Source organism: Epinephelus moara, chromosome 24, assembly GCF_006386435.1.
Source record: "Epinephelus moara isolate mb chromosome 24, YSFRI_EMoa_1.0, whole genome shotgun sequence".
NCBI lineage: Eukaryota > Metazoa > Chordata > Actinopteri > Perciformes > Serranidae > Epinephelus > Epinephelus moara.
Genome location: NC_065529.1, coordinates 6,327,728 through 6,348,241, shown reverse-complemented (window position 1 = coordinate 6,348,241; position 20,514 = coordinate 6,327,728). Strand labels below are relative to the sequence as shown.

General features: G+C 41.2%; 1 protein-coding gene across 1 annotated transcript in view; it reads right to left on the bottom strand.

The window, feature by feature from the left end:
- Positions 1-20,514, bottom strand: part of itpr1b (inositol 1,4,5-trisphosphate receptor, type 1b) — a 130,734-nt gene that overhangs the window by 90,397 nt on the left and 19,823 nt on the right. Inside the window, exons 4-13 of the mRNA XM_050039318.1 lie at positions 12,875-12,990; positions 12,603-12,689; positions 9,751-9,909; positions 8,439-8,537; positions 7,702-7,785; positions 7,282-7,428; positions 6,933-7,037; positions 6,637-6,681; positions 5,787-5,938; positions 22-121 (exon numbers count right to left, since the gene is read on the bottom strand). Of these exons, the coding sequence (XP_049895275.1) occupies positions 22-121; positions 5,787-5,938; positions 6,637-6,681; positions 6,933-7,037; positions 7,282-7,428; positions 7,702-7,785; positions 8,439-8,537; positions 9,751-9,909; positions 12,603-12,689; positions 12,875-12,990 (1,094 nt within the window). The remainder of the gene's footprint in view (positions 1-21; positions 122-5,786; positions 5,939-6,636; positions 6,682-6,932; positions 7,038-7,281; positions 7,429-7,701; positions 7,786-8,438; positions 8,538-9,750; positions 9,910-12,602; positions 12,690-12,874; positions 12,991-20,514) is intronic.

The following is a 20,514-nucleotide window of genomic DNA, read 5'->3' as shown; positions in this document are numbered from 1 at the left end:
ACCTGGCTGTCAGCTACTCACCCGTAACATAACAGGTTTCTCTTCCTCTTTGTCGATGGGGTTGTTGGTGCTGTGAACCCACGTGTTGGTGCACAGGTGTCTTAGCCTTACATACGAGCTCCTGAAAGGGACAGAGGAAATTTGTCTGTGATAATGAAAAAATTGAATAAAACTGCAGGGCACAATTTAAGGTGTCATATATTCACATTCCTACAACAACTTCAGTGTCCCTCTGGGGGTGGACCTGATTTGATATTGCTTTAACTTTCGACTACTGGACATGCCTTGACCAGGATGTCCAAGAACCTACATTGTTCTTTAGTGGGTCACAATTTTTTTTTTTTTTTTTTTCAGAGCATTTTTAAACACCATTTACACCTATGTTTGTGTGGGAGTAATCAGAAAACAAATATAAGGAGGTTTAACAGGCTCATTAAGAAGGGGACCTCCATTGTAGGGTTGATATTGGATTTTCTTGAGGGAATTATGCATTAGATACTCAACACAGGGTACCCACACATTTATATGAATATATTTCAAAACTTTTCCATAATAATTAACCCAATTTCCAAGACTTTATTTAGGTATAAAACATGTAACTTTCGGCCTATATTGCAATCATAGGGCACAATAATGAGGCTCTTGCACCAGTGTGCTAAGACAGGCACTGTAACTGGATTGGAATGGCCTTGTGTCTACACATACAGTAGACACAAAGTGCTAACGATATCTGGCCTGGCTACAGCTGGTGTGAAATATATGCAAAAGCTGGCAGTTTGTTGAGAAGTCTTTTGGTTGTCTTGATGCTTTTCCCCTTTAGCATGACTCACCAGAGCCGATTCCAACATGTTGCCAACATCAAACGTTTTGATAAAGAACCTTCATCCAGTGAAGCTAGTGTCTGCCTCTCTCTTGAGCCATGTATTTTGTGATTTGAAAGCCATACATAATTAAACACACACTTCCCAGGCATCTGTAGATGAGCAAACTTCTAGTGTTTGCTAACATTAACTAACTAACTTTACTTGCTCAGCAGACATTCCTCCTGCCAACTGGCTGCATATCCCAATCATTTAGTTAGTTTAGTTAGTTAGTTACTTTATTGTCTTGGACACAAGAGATGTTTACATATAACACAAGAGAAAAGCACATATCGACATAGAAACATAAGAAACAGCACCAGATGTCCACAATCCTTCCATCTCGCAACCCTACACACACACACACACACACACACACACAGATACAGTTTGTATCTATTCAACTTACAGTTTGGTACCCTGTACCTTTTGCCTGAGGGCAACAACTCATATTTGCTGTGAAGGACGTGGTTTGGGTCACCAGCAATTTTGCGGCCTTGCCTCCTCACCGTCTCTTCAAATATCCCCTGGAGAGAGGATGGGAGTGGCATGCCGATAATTTTTCCTGCTCGTCCAATCAAATTCTGGAGTTGTGCTTTCAATTTAACAGGCAAGTTACCAAACCAAGTTGCGATATCATATCTGATGACTGATTCAATTGATGCCCTATAAAACAATAGCATACTTTCTTTATTGACACCATATAGCCTGAGCCTACGTAAAGAGAGCAGACGCTGATTAATTTTTGAGCATACAACCTGATCCGTCCATCCAAGCTGACAGTCAAAGTACAGTCCTAAATATCTGAATGTGCTCACTTGTTCAACTTCCTCCTGGTTAATAAGCACAGGGCTGTGGTCACCCACTGACCTGGGATCGAAGATCAACTCTTTTGTCTTCTTGACATTTAACAATAGGTTGTGCTCCTCACACCACTTAAAAACATCAGCTAATTCTGATCTAAAGATTGATATATTATTATCATATATTTATGATGTAGTTACATGAATGCTGGCTTTGACAGTTATTTGTATTTAATGTAAACAAAAAGGCGGAACTTACACAGCCTTGTGGGGCCCCTGTACTTATTTCCAATGTATTAGAGAGGGTTGAATTGACCCTCACCCTTTGCTGTCTCTTAGTGAGAAATGCAGAGTACCATCTAATTGAGTAGGGATTCACATTACATTCTAACAGCTTTCTTAACATGAAGAAGAACAGGAAGAATCGTATAAAATGCGGACTAGATTTTAAATCAGTAAACAGTAAGGAACAGATTTTGCATAACATGTTTTGGGATTTTTATGATCATATTTTCTGTTAATTCTGAACCTGTTCCAAGCATAGGAAACAGTTTTTCTAATTTTGTTACTTTTCCAGGAATTTCACAACCGTGGGAACCTTATCAATAAATTTACAGAGCACAATGATGCTCCAGATGAACCCTTTTCAATTTAGACACCCCATGAGCTTTCCCCTAGAGCCACACTCATGCCAAACTATAAACCCACACCATATCTTACAATCTAAAAGGACAACTGTCAAGAAATGTGACGAGCACTATTATGTTCTCAGGGGAATGAAAAATTTTGATTTTCTTGTCCCAAAAGCCCCATACTCAGAACAATAAATGTGCATAAATTTGATCGAGAGTTTCAAGGGGAAGAACACTTGAACTTTTACTTGAAGCTAACAGCTGGTAATATTTGTTCTGATGAGACTGATGAGGATATACTTTGATTGGAACGGTCGATTACAGTCGGGGACTTTTTTGCAATGTCATTCCCCACTTCCTCTCCCTCACCATCTTGTGTCTGTATCTTGACTGTGACTAATCTAATAAAGCCAAAAGGCAAAAAAAAAAAAAGAAAAAAAAAAAAAGACTGTCGTAAACATCACATCAACACCTGTCAACAATGCCGTTTTGTTAAAATCTCCAGTAAGACGATGATATTGTTTGGAGTCCAGGTCTATTTAACCAGCGTAATGACAACATAATGACATCCATCTGTCTCCACCTAGTGGCTGAAATACAGTCACTAGTCGTTTCTACACAAGTACAGTAACTACAACATGATAAACATCACTTTCACATACATTAGGGTGAGAAAATGCGTAAACACAGGCCAATAGTCTTCCACCATTTTCTACAGTCTCACAACTGAAGATAATATGGTCATAAAATTAAAACCTGTCTCAAACTGTGCCAGTAACAGCAGAAGATTATGATCACAAAGACAGGAGTTATTGCACACTGCATTTGACAGGTGCACCTAAAATATGCTAAGGTGGTACGTTGGTACATCACTTTCTATCCTTGCGACTCAGAGGTAAAACAGGAGCAGGATATGTAAACAAACCTCCACAGTCGGGGAGAGACTGCTTACAATGACTACTTCAGCCAAGTGTGTGGCATTACAGATTAGCCAGTAGTGACCTGCACAGTATCATCTCTCCTCCATTAAGCACTAAACCTTTACACATAGTAAAGTCTGAGCCAACTACGTCTTTCATACCCGCCCCACATGTGTTAGCGTAGGTGTGAGTGTGTGTGTGTTGCACGTCAGGCCTTCAGGACAGACAGCAGACAGTGGCCATATTCCTGGCAGGCGTTACATAAACGCCTACTGAGGCTAACAGGCTTACCTTTGTGTACCAGTTCTCCGAAGAATTAATTAATCCCCCCGGCTAAAGTTTGAGGGACAGGGTTATTTCAGGTAGATATGGGCGGAGCTAGCGGTAGTAGCCTGCAGCATGCAGGCACGCACCTGACTGTGTGACACAATAGAGGCTTTGACACAATGTGGAGAGCCTCTGTTTTTATCTAATATGCGGTGACAGGGACAAATGTACTATTGTAATTTTAGAACCATACATTCATCCCAACACAAGACTGTCAACAAGAATAGAGGAACAAAACAGAGGCTCAATACAAATGTACACCCTAAAAACACAGGTCAGAAACAACCTGCTTTTATCCATGAATACATGAAATATCACTTTTTATACTAGGTAACGCTGTGACTTTTTTATCATTATCAAATATTTTTGATACATCAAATACATTAACTCAGTGTGACTCATTTTAAACTAACCTGGGAGTAAAGAGTAGATTTCTGATTAAAGTTTTATCTGCCAGATGATGCGTTTATGTGTGAAAACAAAGTGTTTATGCAACATCTAGTTTGAGGTTTTGGCTCAGACATGTAACAATGCCCTTAGATGGCATTTTGAAATGTAGTTTTTCCCCTCCCGTGCCCACTGTCCATGCCTACTCTCAGCCTGATTACAATGGCTTCCTGTTTCATGCCACACCGGGACTTTCCTTGTCCTCCTTAGCTAGTATTACACCATCCAAAGGTGATCAGGACATTGTCATTCACAAAAACACACACAAACACACACACGCACACACATATTATAAGACAATATAGACTTTCCACTTAAGTGGCATGATACCTTAAGATAGCAAACAAAGTCATAAGCACTCACAAATGAGTAATACTTTTAATGATGCACAGCAGAAGAAGAAAACAGATTTTCTTTTGCTAAGCATAATTAAAAGTATCACATAATCATTGTACATGCTGACAACTTGCTTTTTTGTGATTTTTGGGTTTGCACCCACTATACTCATTAAACATTTAAGTTGAGCAAGCCAGTACTTTTTGTTTAAGAAAATATCTGAATATAATGTCTAAAACAATACTGATTTGACTGCACGCTGTATAAAGTCTACATGGAAGCCAAAAATCCTACCCAAAACTGCTGTACAACTTGGAATTCTATTAGCAGCAATAGTAGCAGTACGTGTTTTGACGAGACTGGTGAGGCTATAATTTGATAGAAATGGTCGATTATAGTAGGGGACATTTTTTGCATACATTAATCCAACTGAGAAGCCACCAAAGTAATTAACTTTTGGTGTCTGTAAACAAAAATGAAAATCATACATGAGCACATCCTTCCTATCAGTGTCTTTTCTTGTGATCTGTGATTCAGCTAAACACAGAAAACTGGGCAACTGTCTCTTAGTTGAATGTCAAGTCAATAAGTGACCAGAACAAACTGGTAGCCCAGACATAACAGAGCACACATAACAAAAAGTGTCCTTGGTTGCAAAACCAAACAAACTCTCATCACCTCAGAAACTGCCTTCCTAGCAATGTTCCAAATTCCCCTTCAACTCTACACATGAGTCAAGTGTTTACTACTGCCACTTTGATTTGTTGCAGTCCTGACATCACTGTGGTGTCTCTGATTAGACATTGTGGTGTTGAGATAATTGTCACTTCACACATTTTCCCCCCATAATTTCCAAATTCCCTGATGTTATTTTTTTCCACTAAAAGGCAGAGACATGGTTCCCCCTGAGAGGTTCTCTGACATATTAAATATCACATCGTATTTAACAGCCCTGAGCAATTTTACATAAGCAGGTAGCAGTCGGTGCACCCTGAGTTTGGAGGAGCAGATGTAACAATGTACTGCTGTGAATGACGGGCAGCAACAAAATGTGTTTTATCCACCTGAAAAAAGTCTCACCTAAAAAATCTATAACAGCCACCAGGCTCGGTTGACAAAAGAAGTAATCAAAACTTGCAGAACACAGAAGCTGCTGGTCTACTGCTGCCTAGATCAGTTTAGTCTGTTTGTGTTATTGTGTGACTTTGGTGAATTTGAACTAACCCCTTTTGTCTTTGTCGCTACTCTTGCCTGATTCTCCAAAACAGGGGAGTGCTGCCTGACATCTACTTCATGTAATATACTGACTAAGGAAAAATACAACCAGACTTCAAGAGATCTTTACTATACCTTTAAGTAATGTTTTACCTTTGTCATATCTGAATGTTAGGTGCATTGTAATGAGTCTAAGCCCACCAGAAGAACTGCATGTTTGGTGCATGGGTATACTGTATATTATACCTGGGCACCATGGAGTCCCCCCCTCTCAGAGTGGTAGGGTCCAACTCAAAGATGGAGGAGATGTCCATGCCGTCAGGAACTGGCACCAAAGTGTACATGATCTTCTCCTGTGGAGCTCGCAGACGACCTCGTAAAGCTTCATTATCAGCATCCTGTTAGAGCAAGAAAACAGTCAGTGAGAGAGAGCAAAGTATTGGCTCCAAAATGCAGTGAAGTCCACAAAACACATAAAGCCACGCTATCAATCCTCAGCCGTGATGAGGCCAAGGAGGAGGCACGTTTTCACTTTAACCTACAGGTCACCACTGAAGCAGATTTCACAGATTAGCCCTGACTCTTTCCTGGAGTAGTGCAAACCAGTGAAATATACTTTAGTCATCACTACGGATTGTTGGACCTTGCTGGCAGGTAGAACTACAAGTACACACAACATCCCTGTTTGGGTCAGTTTGGTTTGTGCAACACTGCCGCCTAATGGTGGTTTTCAGTGGGACATACACCAGCTGAGATGATGCCATGGTGACACCCTGTGGTGATCTACTGCCACTAAAATGAAGGCACACACAACCTAGATGAAAAGAGCATTGATGATTAAGGGTGCTAAGAGAGAAATTGAGCAACAAAGCAGCAAAGACAGCACGACACGTGCAGACCTGACAGTGATTTTTCTGCTGGGTTGCTGTGAACAATAAAGATTATATGACAGTACCTGGAAATTAAAGGGTGTAAAGTCCACCACCTAGAGCAGAGAGCAAAGATCCAGCACAGAATCAATCAGATTAGATCGATAAGAGCTGGGCAACCAGCGTGACGTTGCTAAGCACTCAGAGGAGAAGAGATCAAGTCTTACCGAGGACTGCTGCTCAGCACTCTCCTCCTCAAAGTCTTGATTCACCTGGGAAACACACCCACATGTCAAAATCATCCTCAGCATCACTCATTTCAAATTCAGGTCACTGCTCCAGAAATCTAATTTACCCTTGTGTCTACACCACATGGCTCTAGATCACCCATGTCACATGTCAGATCAGCTGATTAAATCTGGGCTTTATGCTACTGTGTTACTGTATGAAAGGAAACAGTATGCATGGGTACAGTATTTTAACCCTGTGAGATAGATACAAATGCAAAGAAGTTGACACACACCTCACCCATCTCAGCAGCCAAATAACACCCAGTGGCCAAGTGTTTAAACCTGAACAGGCTGTTCCAGTAGCCTGCACCTCCCCTGCATGGGTCATGGTGGACCACCTGGCAACGCAAGAGACATAAAAAAGAAAGCATTGATATGTGAAATTGTAACAAGGCTGCATTATTTGTGGTATGGTAATAAGATTATTTCTACTGCATTAAAGCAACATAAACAACTGTATGCCAACTCTCTTCCGCAGCTGGGGCACTGTGCTTTTAAAACTAAGCTAGTTACGAGAGGGGCAAGGGGAGACAAACAGCAAAGAGTAAATTAGCTTTCATCTGGAGAACATGTTGTGCTAACCTCTACTTCCCACAGTGCTTTGCTGCTGGTGGCAGAAGTGGCAGACTGCCGGCCGGTTGTTCTAAGAAAAACATACTGCTTCTTCCTGTGGTCGTCACACGTGAGGAACTTCTCCTGCTCTGCATGGAACAACCGAACTACGTCACCCTGCCATCACACACACACACACACACACACACACACAGACAAAAACACACACATATACATGCACAGTTTATAACAGATAGAAATTAACATTTTTCCACACATGACAATATATTGTTGTCGTTTTTATTCTCTTGCAGATAATCAATTCATCTTAAAAACTGTGTGTCCAATGTTTGAAGATATGTCTGATAGCCAGTTAATGAAGGTGTGTTTCACAAAGGTATTTCTGGAAATGGACTACTATAAGTAATACAGAAACATTGGAGTACCTACCCCTTTAAGTATTGTTTCTTTGTTGTCACTCCATTTCATGAACAGAACAACTTTCCAACTCGTGTTGCAATTTACAGAATTAACCTGACAGACAGAGGAGAGAAGTGAGTGAGAAAAAAAAAACAGAAATGCATGTCTTGTTATATAATACCAACTTTTAAACCTCAATTTCCTATTTCATTTTTAAAAGCAAATGTGGAATCTATCCAACCTCTTATTTATTGTACAAGAGGTCTTCTGATTTATCAGTTTGGCAGATTAACTGGCACCAAAAGGATGTTTTAATAACTATTGATATTGACTGCACTTGGCTCTGATAGTCGCGGATGGCTGCGCAGTCTCCAATAGTCACACAAAGACGTACATCACCGACTGGAGCCAAAGAGAGGAGGGTTGTGTTAAATGATCAGCGGGTACAGCTCCAGAAAAAGCAGGTCCCTTCTGCTGTGTGACTGTGTCAAAGTGTATTAAAATCACACCCACCGAGATATTTTGTGGTTAATTTGATGTTTAGTTCAATGTGTATATATTCATTTAGGTGTTTATTACTTTGACATAGATGTTTAGTTGAACAGTTATCCAGTTTTTAATAATGTCAAAGATTGTTAATTTCCGACAGATTAATTTTTTTTTTTTTTAAAAAGAATTTGTAGGAGGTTGGATATTGGCCAGTTAATCAGCTATCAGCTGTTTTCTCTACAATACTGCACAGCCCTGAAAGGGAAGTGTTCATATACCTCATTGCATCCTGGGTTGTCTACTAGCTGGTGGCTGCTGGCATGTAGAGGCTGACCCGCATTCACAGGGTTAAGGACCACTTTATCTCCAATCACCACCTGTAAGAACAATATTTAAAAAATACATGGCTCATACTGCATTCAAATGATTTTTCAGTTTAGATAAAACAAATAAAATCAACAGGAATGTGTTTCTGCTACTCGGGAACAAGACATGAAACCATGCAACATGGACTAGAATGTAGGTGTCCTTTAAATACAGACTCATTTGGTGAAGGGCAAGAGAAGATCTTGAAACAAGATGAAATACTGCTGCTCTGAGAGCCACTGTGTGGGATTGAGCACTCCATTTAAATTCCAACCCAAAAGTAGGTCACTTCCCAGGATATAAGCCATCATTCTTCCAATTCCCTTTCTTCACAAGGTTAACATAACACGCAGCTAATGGGAGACCTGGAGACACTGGATCATGCTAGCCTCCAGGTGCGCACTAGGGGGAGTTGTGGACCGTACCGTGTGTGAAAGGACAGGATCAGACAGATAATCATTAAGGTGTAGCCCTGACCCTGAGCATCACTCTCTAACCAGAGGAATGTCAGCAGCAAGAGTCAATAAAAAGTTTTGGTCTGATCATCAGTAACTTATTTGTGTTTGCTCACACTGATGACACGTTTTCAGACAAATTCAAGAAGATCCACAGTATGTTGGCAGGCAACTGAGAAAAATACTACCTTCTGAGAGTGTTTCAAACCTCACACTTGTTTTAGTTAAGGTGTACGGTGTAACAAGTTACGTCCATGACTAAATGACTTTAATAACTCTATCAACTTCCATCAGCTAATATTAGAAACTTAACTGCCTCAGGGGAGCGCTGCTGCCATGAGAGGGTGTACTTTATTTTGCAATGGTGTTTGGATAGGTAGTGCATGTCAAGTGGCATCCATATGTTTGCCAGGATGCAAGGTTTCCTAGCAGAACATTGCATTGTCACAAGATGATTTATACTGTTGTCTTCACCTGTCAGTCATTTAATGTTGTGGCTGATCTGTGCATATATATATATATATATATATATATATATATATATGTCTTTTTAATTCCCTCTAAACAAAAGGAAGGGCACACTGCAGCCTGACCTGGTGCTCAGTTGGGGCTAATTGTCTTCTAATCTATAATTCTTTCTGTCTTATAAAACCAAGCTACACATGAGTTCATATTCTTCTGTTTTCAACTTGTGAAAAGTCTAAAAATATATCCTTAATTTCTCTTGCTGATCATAATTAACTTGAATCCTACACCCTGCTCTACCCACACTGTCTCCTAGGGACCGCAGCTTGTAGAAGGGCTGGATGTAGAACCAGGATCCCTCGTTTCCCGCTGAGTCCAGAGTCACTCTCATGGCATTCTTCTCCAGCAGTGCAGGTAGGCGCTTGTTCACTGTCAGGTATTTATTGCTTTTCAGGTGCAGCAACTGTTGGCATAACAGGAAACAGCGTTACATGGTTGAAAGACAAGTAATCATTATCACTGACATAATGCAGATGGTGGAAACAATAAGAGGTTGGAGCAAAGACAAAAATATGTCAGTGTAGAACTACTTGACCCGAGGAAACACTTCACTGAAAATATACATCTCCGGAACAGTTTGGTGTCTCTATTTGTTCTCAAAGTTATTCAAGCACTTGAAATATCTTGTTCTTAAATGCTTCTCATGACCTCTGTTGGTTCGCCGATTTAATCACCAGTTCCCACCCCTGTCAAAAATAATCTATTCCCAACTAGACTGGAATCATATAAGCTCTGCACATTATTGGGGCACACAGCCAACTTGACTAAATGCCAAACTTAATCTTAATATATGGTTTTAGAACCAGTGAATGTGCATCACAAAGTAGACCAATTGAAGCTTTGCTGCAAAATAATGATGCAACAATTGTGCAATTCCGGGCCACCAATACAGATGTTTAAAAGAACAATGTGGCCAACAGCCAGAGCCAAAGTTTTGTTGTTGTTGTTGTCATTTATTCCCCTTATGTGCTAGAGAAACAAAGAAATCCTCAATAAAAAAAAACATAACTGTTTTAAAATCATTCAGCCCTTTACTACACTATCTTTGAAAAAGCACAAATTCAATTGTTTAATTAGGCTTGGGTGGTATTACAGTGCACATCACGCGCCACCAGAGGTCAGTCTCCAGTCTCTACTGGTGGAACAGGCACCTCGACTCAAAGTGGTGGGGATAATGTTACAGCACTGTAACGACAGGGCCACACCGGACGCGGAAGCGCTGCGAATAGCCTCGAAGCGCCGAGAAGCAAAGCCAGTTTCCTTTCGGCACCCATGTTAACCAATTGTGTCATCCACACCAGCCGTGCCGTGCAGCCCCGCAGCCGGCCCTGCAGCGATCGTTTCGGCATCTGGTCTATTTTTTGCGCAAGGGACGAGCGAATGTGTCAAGCCGGGCAGGAAGTCAAACAAAGGAACAACAACAGCATCCGGTCAATTTTCAGAATAAAACAAATTTCAAAATAAAACACCCCGTTTGACAAATGCGATGTATATATATATGTGTGTGTGTTTATATACATATTAGTCAGTGGTATCTAAACAGAGAGCGAGAGAGATGAACACCACACTCACACCCACACCCACAAACACACACCCACAAGAAAAAGAGAGAGAGAGAGAGAGAGAGAGAGAGAGAGAGAGAGAGAGAGAGAGAGAGAGAGAGAGAGAGAGAGAGAGAGAGAGATACACAGAGTGGGCCGGCTATAGGGGGTGGGGGTTGGGGCACACACACGCAAACAGAGAGAAATACCCATGATGGAAAAACAGCCCCAAATGTGACAGAGACAACAGCTGGGAGCAGAAGCGCTTATCGACCGGCGTGGAGAAATGTGCGTCTGATGTGAACGGGCTCGCGCGAGAAGTTCGGTGCGCTGCGCTTCACAGCACTTCATTGGCATTGTGGCCCTGGCGTAAAGGGGAGGTTGGGCAGTGTGAGGGTACCGACACATATAAAACTGCCATACACTGTATACCCTGGTGAAATTTCATGAAGGTATGAAAATGTACATACCACTCACGCCTACCTTTAATATAATCTTCTTTCACGTAAAAAAAAAACAAACAAAAAAACCATCTATTAAATAATTAAATAAATGCTTATTTTTACTTTGTAATATATAATTTCCTCTCTAATATGAATTTTATATTGCTGTGAAAACATCAACAAATTTCTCCTTCAAACAGCTGTATTTATTCAAGTTTCTAACCAAAAACTACATTTTACAAGATTACGATTGAACCCATCATGATAACATCATTTAATTCACCTTGCCCAACAGTCATTTTTACTGAATAGAGCTTGAACAAATCATAACACAACTCACTGCAGCCTCCATTAGCTGTTAGTTTCTGCCACCCGCCATCCTTAAACAGTTTTGTTGTTTTCATGGAAAAAAGGGTGTATCCCCTGACTCATCGATAATGAGTTTACTGCTTCCCAAAGAAGGCATCCCAAGGAAGACCTCTGTTTGACCTAAACACGTTATCTATTTTCCCTGTGACAACGGGACAGCGGGTTGCCGTTACTCTTTTTTGCCTGTGCAAAATTGATGTGACACAACAGAATGGCTTCGGCTACTGCCATCAGTTAATGTTATGTTTTTGCTGCTAATGGCGGTCAACAAGGCAAATGTTTGGCTGATGTTCTGCGAATATATTGGTGCATCCCAAATGAAAAAAAGGCAAGTGCACCTCTTTGTATTAGTTAATTGTGAAAAATAATTTCCTATGGCAAACCAGGAACCAATTAGCACTCACTATTATTAGTATGACAGTTCACTGCAACTACAACATCCAACACTGCATGTACTGTCTCCCTTGTACACATCACTGAGCAGGAATGCATGACCATTTTTGGTTTCAGATGATCTCATACCTGTGTGCAAACTATTTCAGGGCAATACGCAGAGCGAGGTAAGACATTACAACAGACAACTTTACAGCACACCTTTGTGCTGTAGCAGTTATTTAAAACTGCTCTCCGATTACAACATAATTACAGTCAATATTATCAAGCACACAGTGTCATATATAGTGCTAAACGTTGCTGCAGATCTATTAACCGAAGCACCTTATCTCATAGGTTCCTGAACACACCTGAATGACATTTCCATACTGGATGACTGTTCCCAGCAGCTTGCGGTTTTCAGACTCATTCTGCTTCTTCTCCAGGTCAGCAGCATGCTGAAACACAGAGCAGGGAGCACAGATGCTCAAGCAGAAACAGAAGGCGTTTAATACTATTTCTGGAAAGAATGCATTTCTCATAAATACAAGGCTGTAGCTTAATGTCACTGATACACCAATCCATTATTTTCACCACGACAAAAGTCAAAGAGCAGACAAACTGAGGTAAAGAGGACACTTACGTGGAGTTTGGTGAGGAGGACTGTGTCAGTAGTGCTGTTGCCTCCAGGTTTTGCCGCCTTCCAGAACTGTTTCTGTGCTGAGTATCTGTTCATGGGACACAGTTTGAAAAGGCAGTCTGTGGAAAGAAGACCAAACCTCATCATTTACTGTTCTGAACAAAATACCAGACTGCCTGACCTCATCTTAAAGAAACGCAACTCAAAAGACTATAGCAACATTTTGGGAAAATCGGTCCACCGGTAATATTAGTCATATAGTAAATGTGTAATCTGTAAGTATAAAACACCTTCTACAAACATAAAATAACATTAATAAACAAAACTGCAAAAACAAAAACAAAGTCCACCAATACAAACATATCTGTAAATACATTCATGAATACTTCACCCACAAAATGACCATTTGTAAACCAATAAGTCATGCAGTGTTACTTTCAATTCCTAAAGAAAACGTTTTTCGTGCATGCCTCCATGGAAAACATGTTGATATATTAATTGATTGGGGGCCAATAAATGACAACAAAAAAACGATATGAAAACATCCGTTTACAAACTCTCAGCCCGGCCTTGTAGAGCAAGTAAAAAGAGCGTAGATAAGTTTCACTTTCAGTTCAGTTTTAAATAGTAAGGTTTTAGCACTCCGCAGCTCTGCTCTGGTATGTTCACATTTGGCAGAATGTAATTAATATTTCCCTTATTAATGATGAATTATTTTACCCACCTGCAACCCATCTGTGCATCACTGTGTGTTAGCAAAGTGAACACATGTTGTGAGCCCGTCTATCTGGTCTCGTCTTACTATCTGAATAATGTGCCCTTTAAATAACAGGAAAATACTCTGCCATTGACTTCATACAAGATATTTGTCAATGATACAATCACTTTCTGCTCCCTAACAATAGCAATGAGCCTGACCAGTCATCATTTTAAAGCCTACATGCCCATGGGCACACAGATGGGAACAAGTACATCAGCTACTTACAACATGAGTGTGCTAGCAGTTAAAATAAAAACTTCATCTGTCTAAAACTAGCAATGATAGTTGCGCTGCACTGTGTGTGGTTTTGCACCAGATGTAAGATAGGGCCTTTAGTCCTCCTGGGTCACCTGCTCAGCTGCCGAGTAATAATATATTGATTTACAATATTCGGGGGAAAAAATCTCTGCTAACCTGAAAGTGCGATAGGTGTGTTGGGGGAAGGTGCAATCTTGTAAAGATGAAGAACTCACTGTCTCGCTTACTGTAATACTTTTTTTTGTAATATTTTTGTGCTTTAAAGACAGGACAGTTGAGAGTGGGGACTGACATGCAGCAGAGGGCCGCGAGCCGGATTCGAACCTGCAGCTGCTGCAGCGAGGCAATGCCTCTGTACATGGGGCGCCGGCACTATCCACTACGCTACCGACGCCCCAGCTGTAACACTTATTTGATCATAATGTTTGGGTCTGTCTGACCTTCATCAGGTATATACAAACAGTATCAACAAATAGTGTCTGCCAGAAATACGGATATTTAATTTGTTAATGAAATCTAATTTGTCCTTGTGTAGCTTTACTTCCTCTGTTTAAACTGGAAGTAAACACTGTAGGAAACTGTACTACTAAACATCACTATGCAGGACTTGAATATCTTAAAACTGTGTCCTTAATTAGTCGCCAATGTATTCATACATATATAGTAAAGTTAAGTATATGCAAACTGGTACAGGGAACCTGATGAGCTAAAACCAGGGTTAAAAATAGCTACTGTGGCTGCCTCCATCTGAAATGTGGCCAACACAAGAGTCTCCAGGGTTTAGCCATCATGGGCCATGGAGTGGAGGACAGAAAGAGAGGAGGCCAAGGACCAACAGAGAAAATGGGGCACTGGGAGAACATCTGTCTGACAGGGATGAGGAATTGGGGTTATGGAGAAAAAAAGAAGATAAAGTGGGATGTATGTAAATTTCATGGGCAGGAAAGTATTTGGCAGAGAGGACGTTTATAGCACAAGGCTGATAAGTGAATAATGCAGGTAAATTAATGTACTTGTTAAACTGTCAGCTAACAAATGCAGCTCTGTATTATGCATTCATTATTTTTGTTGTAGTCGTCCACAGTATAACTTGGTTTAAACTGCTAAACCAACTTTACAAAGACAAATCCAATCTTCTTCTGACACCAAACTCACAGCCATTACGACACACCTGGTACACATATAACTGAGTAGACCAGCCTGCAGGTACAGTAGTTAAGGACTGTGACTGAATCTGAACAACTGAATCACCCTCTGTTTAATAAAGAGTAAACTACTTACTGTCCTTTGTTTTATGTTTAATGTGGAATTAATACTCTATATGTTGACTTTTCATACCATGGCTGCTTCATGCCATGGTATGAATACTACTTTTACCCTACAAGCCCACAGTATAATGTGACGCATTTTATGGGTGTGAAATTGCAGTTGTGACTCTACACTTGTCAGTGAGGACAGGTTTCCAATATCAGGAGTAGTGAAGGAGTGAACAATAGTTCTTTCTTACAGAAAACAATTTGACTTGTCAGAGCAGCAAAGCACAGGTGTCACTAATAACACCAACGATGGCTCTGTTCTGTTCAAGTGTTCCAGTGAGAATGACAGTGAGCCAGCATGCTCAATACAGGAACCTGAAACTGAAGCAGCTAAATGGAATTCAGACATCTGACACCCGATTATTTACACCTGTACTCTTTCTACTGTGACAAGTAAAAATGTCTGTCATGAAAAGGGTTTACAGAGTGATTTTAGACACAGCCGCAGTTTATAAATCAGTTTCTGGACACTTAAGACCCAACTGTCCTGCAGAGAGCCTCACTGTAACAACTCAAATTCAACAAGCACATACCCCAGCGGCATGGGACACAGTGGGCTGGTGGCCAGAGGAAGTGCTGGGTCTAACCTGTGTAACGGCAGCAACAGAAAGTTTGCTGATCCAGCGGGGAGTCAGGGCATTCTGGGATCAGACGCCTGATATGACTTAATTCTTTGGGAAACACTGTTATGTGTCATCACAGGAAAATCTGCTCTAATAACATTAACAATGGTTCCATTCCACTTAAGAGTCAGTGAGCAATACCAGTGAGTCAATGACTACATTTACATGCAGTCAATATTCGGGTTAAGGTCAATATTCCGGTTTCTGAAACATTCGGAATAACCCGTTTACATGCGTGAGCAAACAGGGTTATTCCTGTATACATGGTAATTGTAATCAATTGGAATATCCCGATCAGAACAGCGACGCACGGACAACGTGTCGACGCACGGAGAACGTCATGACGCACTGCGCGTCATTTTAGCTTCTTCTTCCTGTATCCAAAAACAACAACGAGGGCAGCACGGCGGATAATGAACAGCCCAGGGCCGGTAGCAGTCGCTTTCGTCGTTTGCGCTTTGGTGCTGGTACTGACCCACCACCAGTACTTGACACTATTCTGTCTCTCTGTCTTCATTAATGGAAGGCGAGAACGTGAAGAAATAGGAAATGGAGCCGGAGCTGTGCCATCCATATCCATGCTACCCGTTTCCACCAGAGCCCCCCGGACACTTTGGATGAAGGTGCGCAGTCAGGACTGGTGGGAACGGGTAGTAATGATGGAGTTCACCGATGCCGACTGGCGTGACAATTTCCGTATGTCGCGTCGATCCTTTACTAAACTTTGCCAGATGATGGAGAGAGTGATGGAGCCCTGTGAAATCACCGTTCGCACACCGGTGCCTCTAGGGATGCGTGTTGCTATGGTGCTATATAAACTAGCAAGCTGTGCAGAGTACCGTGTGATAGCCAATCAATCTGTCCCGGTACTTTCTACCGTCTACAAATGACATGATATTCATATATTTCACCACATTTACCAGGTGACTTGTCTCCTCCTCGCTCCAAAAGTGTGGTGTCCTCCGTTTCGCCATGTTATCAACAAGTAGTTCCTGCACTCAAAAGACCAAGATTCCTTGCGAATAGAACATGCGCAGAACTCAAATTAATGTTCCGTTCAATGGGGATATTCCGACAGGCGTATACATGACCAAATATTCGGGTTAGAAAAGGAGTAACCCAGGGGTCATATTCGGGTTTTTAAAAACCGGAATATGAGCATATTCCGGTTTTTCATGGTGTTTACATGGCCGTGCGCAACCGGGTTATTGCTAATATTCCGGTTATGAAAGGGTTATTGACTGCATGTAAACGTAGTCAGTGTCACACAGGGTTTTGTGACAAATAAACAGAAGGCAGTCATCATTGATGGTATTAGTTACACCTGTGTATGACAAGTCTGATCGTCTGCTATGAAAAAGCTCTACTGGTATGAGAAAATATTATACTTTAGAACAGAGATTGTCCCACAAATAATAAATAAACCTCTCCACCTCAGAAATACTTAACTGAAGAATGCAAGCTTTAAAGTTTGAATCTGACTACTAACAGTAGTCTTTAGAGACAGTTTAAAGTTTGTCGTTTGTTCCTTCACAGTGAACAGAGACAGTGGTAATCTTGGACTCAAAGCAGTTACACATAATTTCATTCAACAATTTTTCATTATTCTTAATAATAATATTATTTCAACATTCCTGCACCATAATTCACTTTCCCACTTTGTAAGAATATGCTTCATATGTTCCAAACAGGCATATGCTCACAAAATTATGACCAAAGAACACTGCTTCTATGTTAATCCTCAGGCACCCACAAGAGGGCACGTGTTGTTTTGCACATGTAAGACCAGAGTGTGTTTTACTAAAAACAATTTCCTGATTATTCTGAAAAGTCCACAAAACCTGATGTCAATGGTTGTCATTAGAACCACTTAATATCAGAGAAATATCCTTATCTTGTATTTTATGAGTGTATTGTATTATTAAGTAAGTATTGCTTAAAAACATCTTGAAGTTTACATCCTGCACAAAACCAACATAAAAATCATACACAGCACTCCTGCAAAGTTTCCAAGACACAATACAAACACAGTCTGAAACACAATCAAGATGCAGTACACAGCACAACTGACAATGTGCATCCTAATCCAACATGTGTCTATATTATTTTTATATTATTTACAATGGAACAGTAATATAACATTGGCTTGATGTTGCCACGCATTTACCAAATGGAACATGTGTGACAACATCAAGCCAAAGTTATATTACTGCCCACTAAGTGATGATTTTATTTTGCACACAGAGATGTGTAAAGGTCTCCTCCCACTCTTTGTGGATACATATAGAAAAACTAATCTTTAACAACCTGTGTTTGAGTATATAAAAATACACACACACACACACACACACACACACACACACACACACACTGCAATCTATGTGTAACCACTCAGATCAGAGAGACATAAGAAAGGTGAGATATGCTGTTCTACAGCTCCCTGTGATACAGCCATCCATTATCTTCCACTTATCCGGGGCCAGGCTGCAGGGGCAGCAGGCAAAGCATTCCAAATGTCCCTCTCCCAAGGAACACTTTCCAGCTCCTCCTGGGGGATACCGGGGTGTTCCCAGGCCAGATGAGATATGTAATCCATCCAGCATGTTCTGGGTCGACCTCAGAGCCTTCTACCAGATGGACATGCCCAGAAAACCTCGAACGGACAGTAAGCAGGAAGTATCCAGACCACAAGCCCGAACCACCCCAACTGGCCCCTTTCGATGTGAAGGAGCAGCAGTTCTACTCCAAGCTCCCTCTGGATGTCAGAGCTTTTCTCACCCTATCTCTAAGGCTGAGCCCAGCCACCCTCATTCAGCTATCCATTATATAATTCTTTCCATCAGTACCCAAAGTTCATGACAATAGGTGAGGGTTTGGGTGTAGATGGACCGGTAAATCAAGAGCAGACTGGAACCTTGCCTGCAGCAGCTCTAAAGCTGCACCTATCAACCTGTCAATCTCATGCTTCATTTTATCCTCTCCTGAACAAGATACCTTTACTTGAGGCAATAACTCAATCCCAACCCAGGAGGAGCAATCCACCTTTTTCTGGCCTTGGAGGTATTGACTCTCAGCTCAGCATCTTCACACTCGACTGCAAGCCACCCCAGTGTGTGCTTGAGGTTACAGACTGATGAAGCCAACAGAACCACATCATTTGCAAAATGCAGAGACACATGGGACACTATCCTCCCCCAGCTGTGTCTTGAGATCCTCCATGAATATCACAAACAGAATCTGTGACAAGGCCAGCACCCATTGAAAACCTGTTTGACTTTGTGGTGAGTATACAGACACAACGTTTACTTTGGTTATGCAAGGACAGCATGGCTTGTAGCATCGGCCCGGGTAACCCCGACAGGACTCCATGGGGTACATGGTCATAAACCTTTTCAAAGTCCACAAAGCACATGTAAACTGGATGGACAAACTCCCATGACCCCTCCAGCACCCCCACAAAAGTGAAGAGCCGCAACCTGTGGTGGAGTTAGACATGTCCTCATATTACCTATAAATCATTTGAATGCTGACTTTACTCATCAATGATCTGTAATTTAAGTGTCAATGTCTAAATGTGCCATAATATGTAATGTGGAAACTATGTTATCATACTTTTTTTCATTACAATAATAATCAACACAACCAAATAATAGAAACAGTGCAACATGTTGCACCATGCATTTTACTTTTTTTGAGGGGTTGCATATCTGACAAGTTCTCCTTTTGCTTTTGCATGGTCATGGGTGACTTGTCAATAGCACATTTAGCTTATTCTAGGTGCCTCTGCTGTTACTGCTGTTTTATGGTGTGAAGCCACAGCTTTGAATATGATTTGAATAGCTCAGTTAGAAACAGACAAGTGAAGTTGCTTTTTGCATGCCCAAAAGGAAAGGCAGTGTGCTGTTTAAATCCATAAAACAGTATAACCTATCTGCTGTTCACCCAATCTACAGAACTCGTGCTGGTATAGAAAACTGGCACATAGGCCTCTAAATACATGAAGTCAGTACAGCTAGCAGCAGCTAACAGTGAGTAACAGCTTGCATTCGTACCTTTAGTGCCTCAGTCTTGGTAGAACATGTATGATATGGTCATCCTGGTATCCTGGCATTTATTAGCAACACATCTGGAACCTCAGCCAAAAAAAAATGATTTAGGGGATGGGTGGCTCTATTGTTGGGTACCTTATCTGATGACTGGTGCTACTCTGTGGGTACGTCCCAATTCCCTTAAAATTACTGCTAACCACCTAACCTAGCCACCTTACCTAACTGTTTAGTCCCTCCCACTTAGGAAAACATGCAAGGAGTCAGGAGTTAGGAGTGAGGAGCGAGGATTGCTGATTAAGAGACATGAGACGGCCTTACTCTGAAGCGTCACGTAAAGCGATGTCGTTTTCTGATGACGGCGGCACAGCTGGATCTGCTGCATAACGGAGCTTGGCGTACATCCCAAGTCACATTATATCCGCTGATCAAAGCCGTAACCCCCACCCCCCGCCGTCATGACTTTGGTCATACACTTTTGCATGTATTACCATTGTTATTGAGTCATTTGCCGAAGTTTGTCGCAATTAAAGAACGGTCTGTAGCCCTGCCACTGTCACTGTGATGAGCATCATTATCATTATTATGATCATCATCATTATTATCACTATTATTAAATCCACTCGCCATCATTCAACAA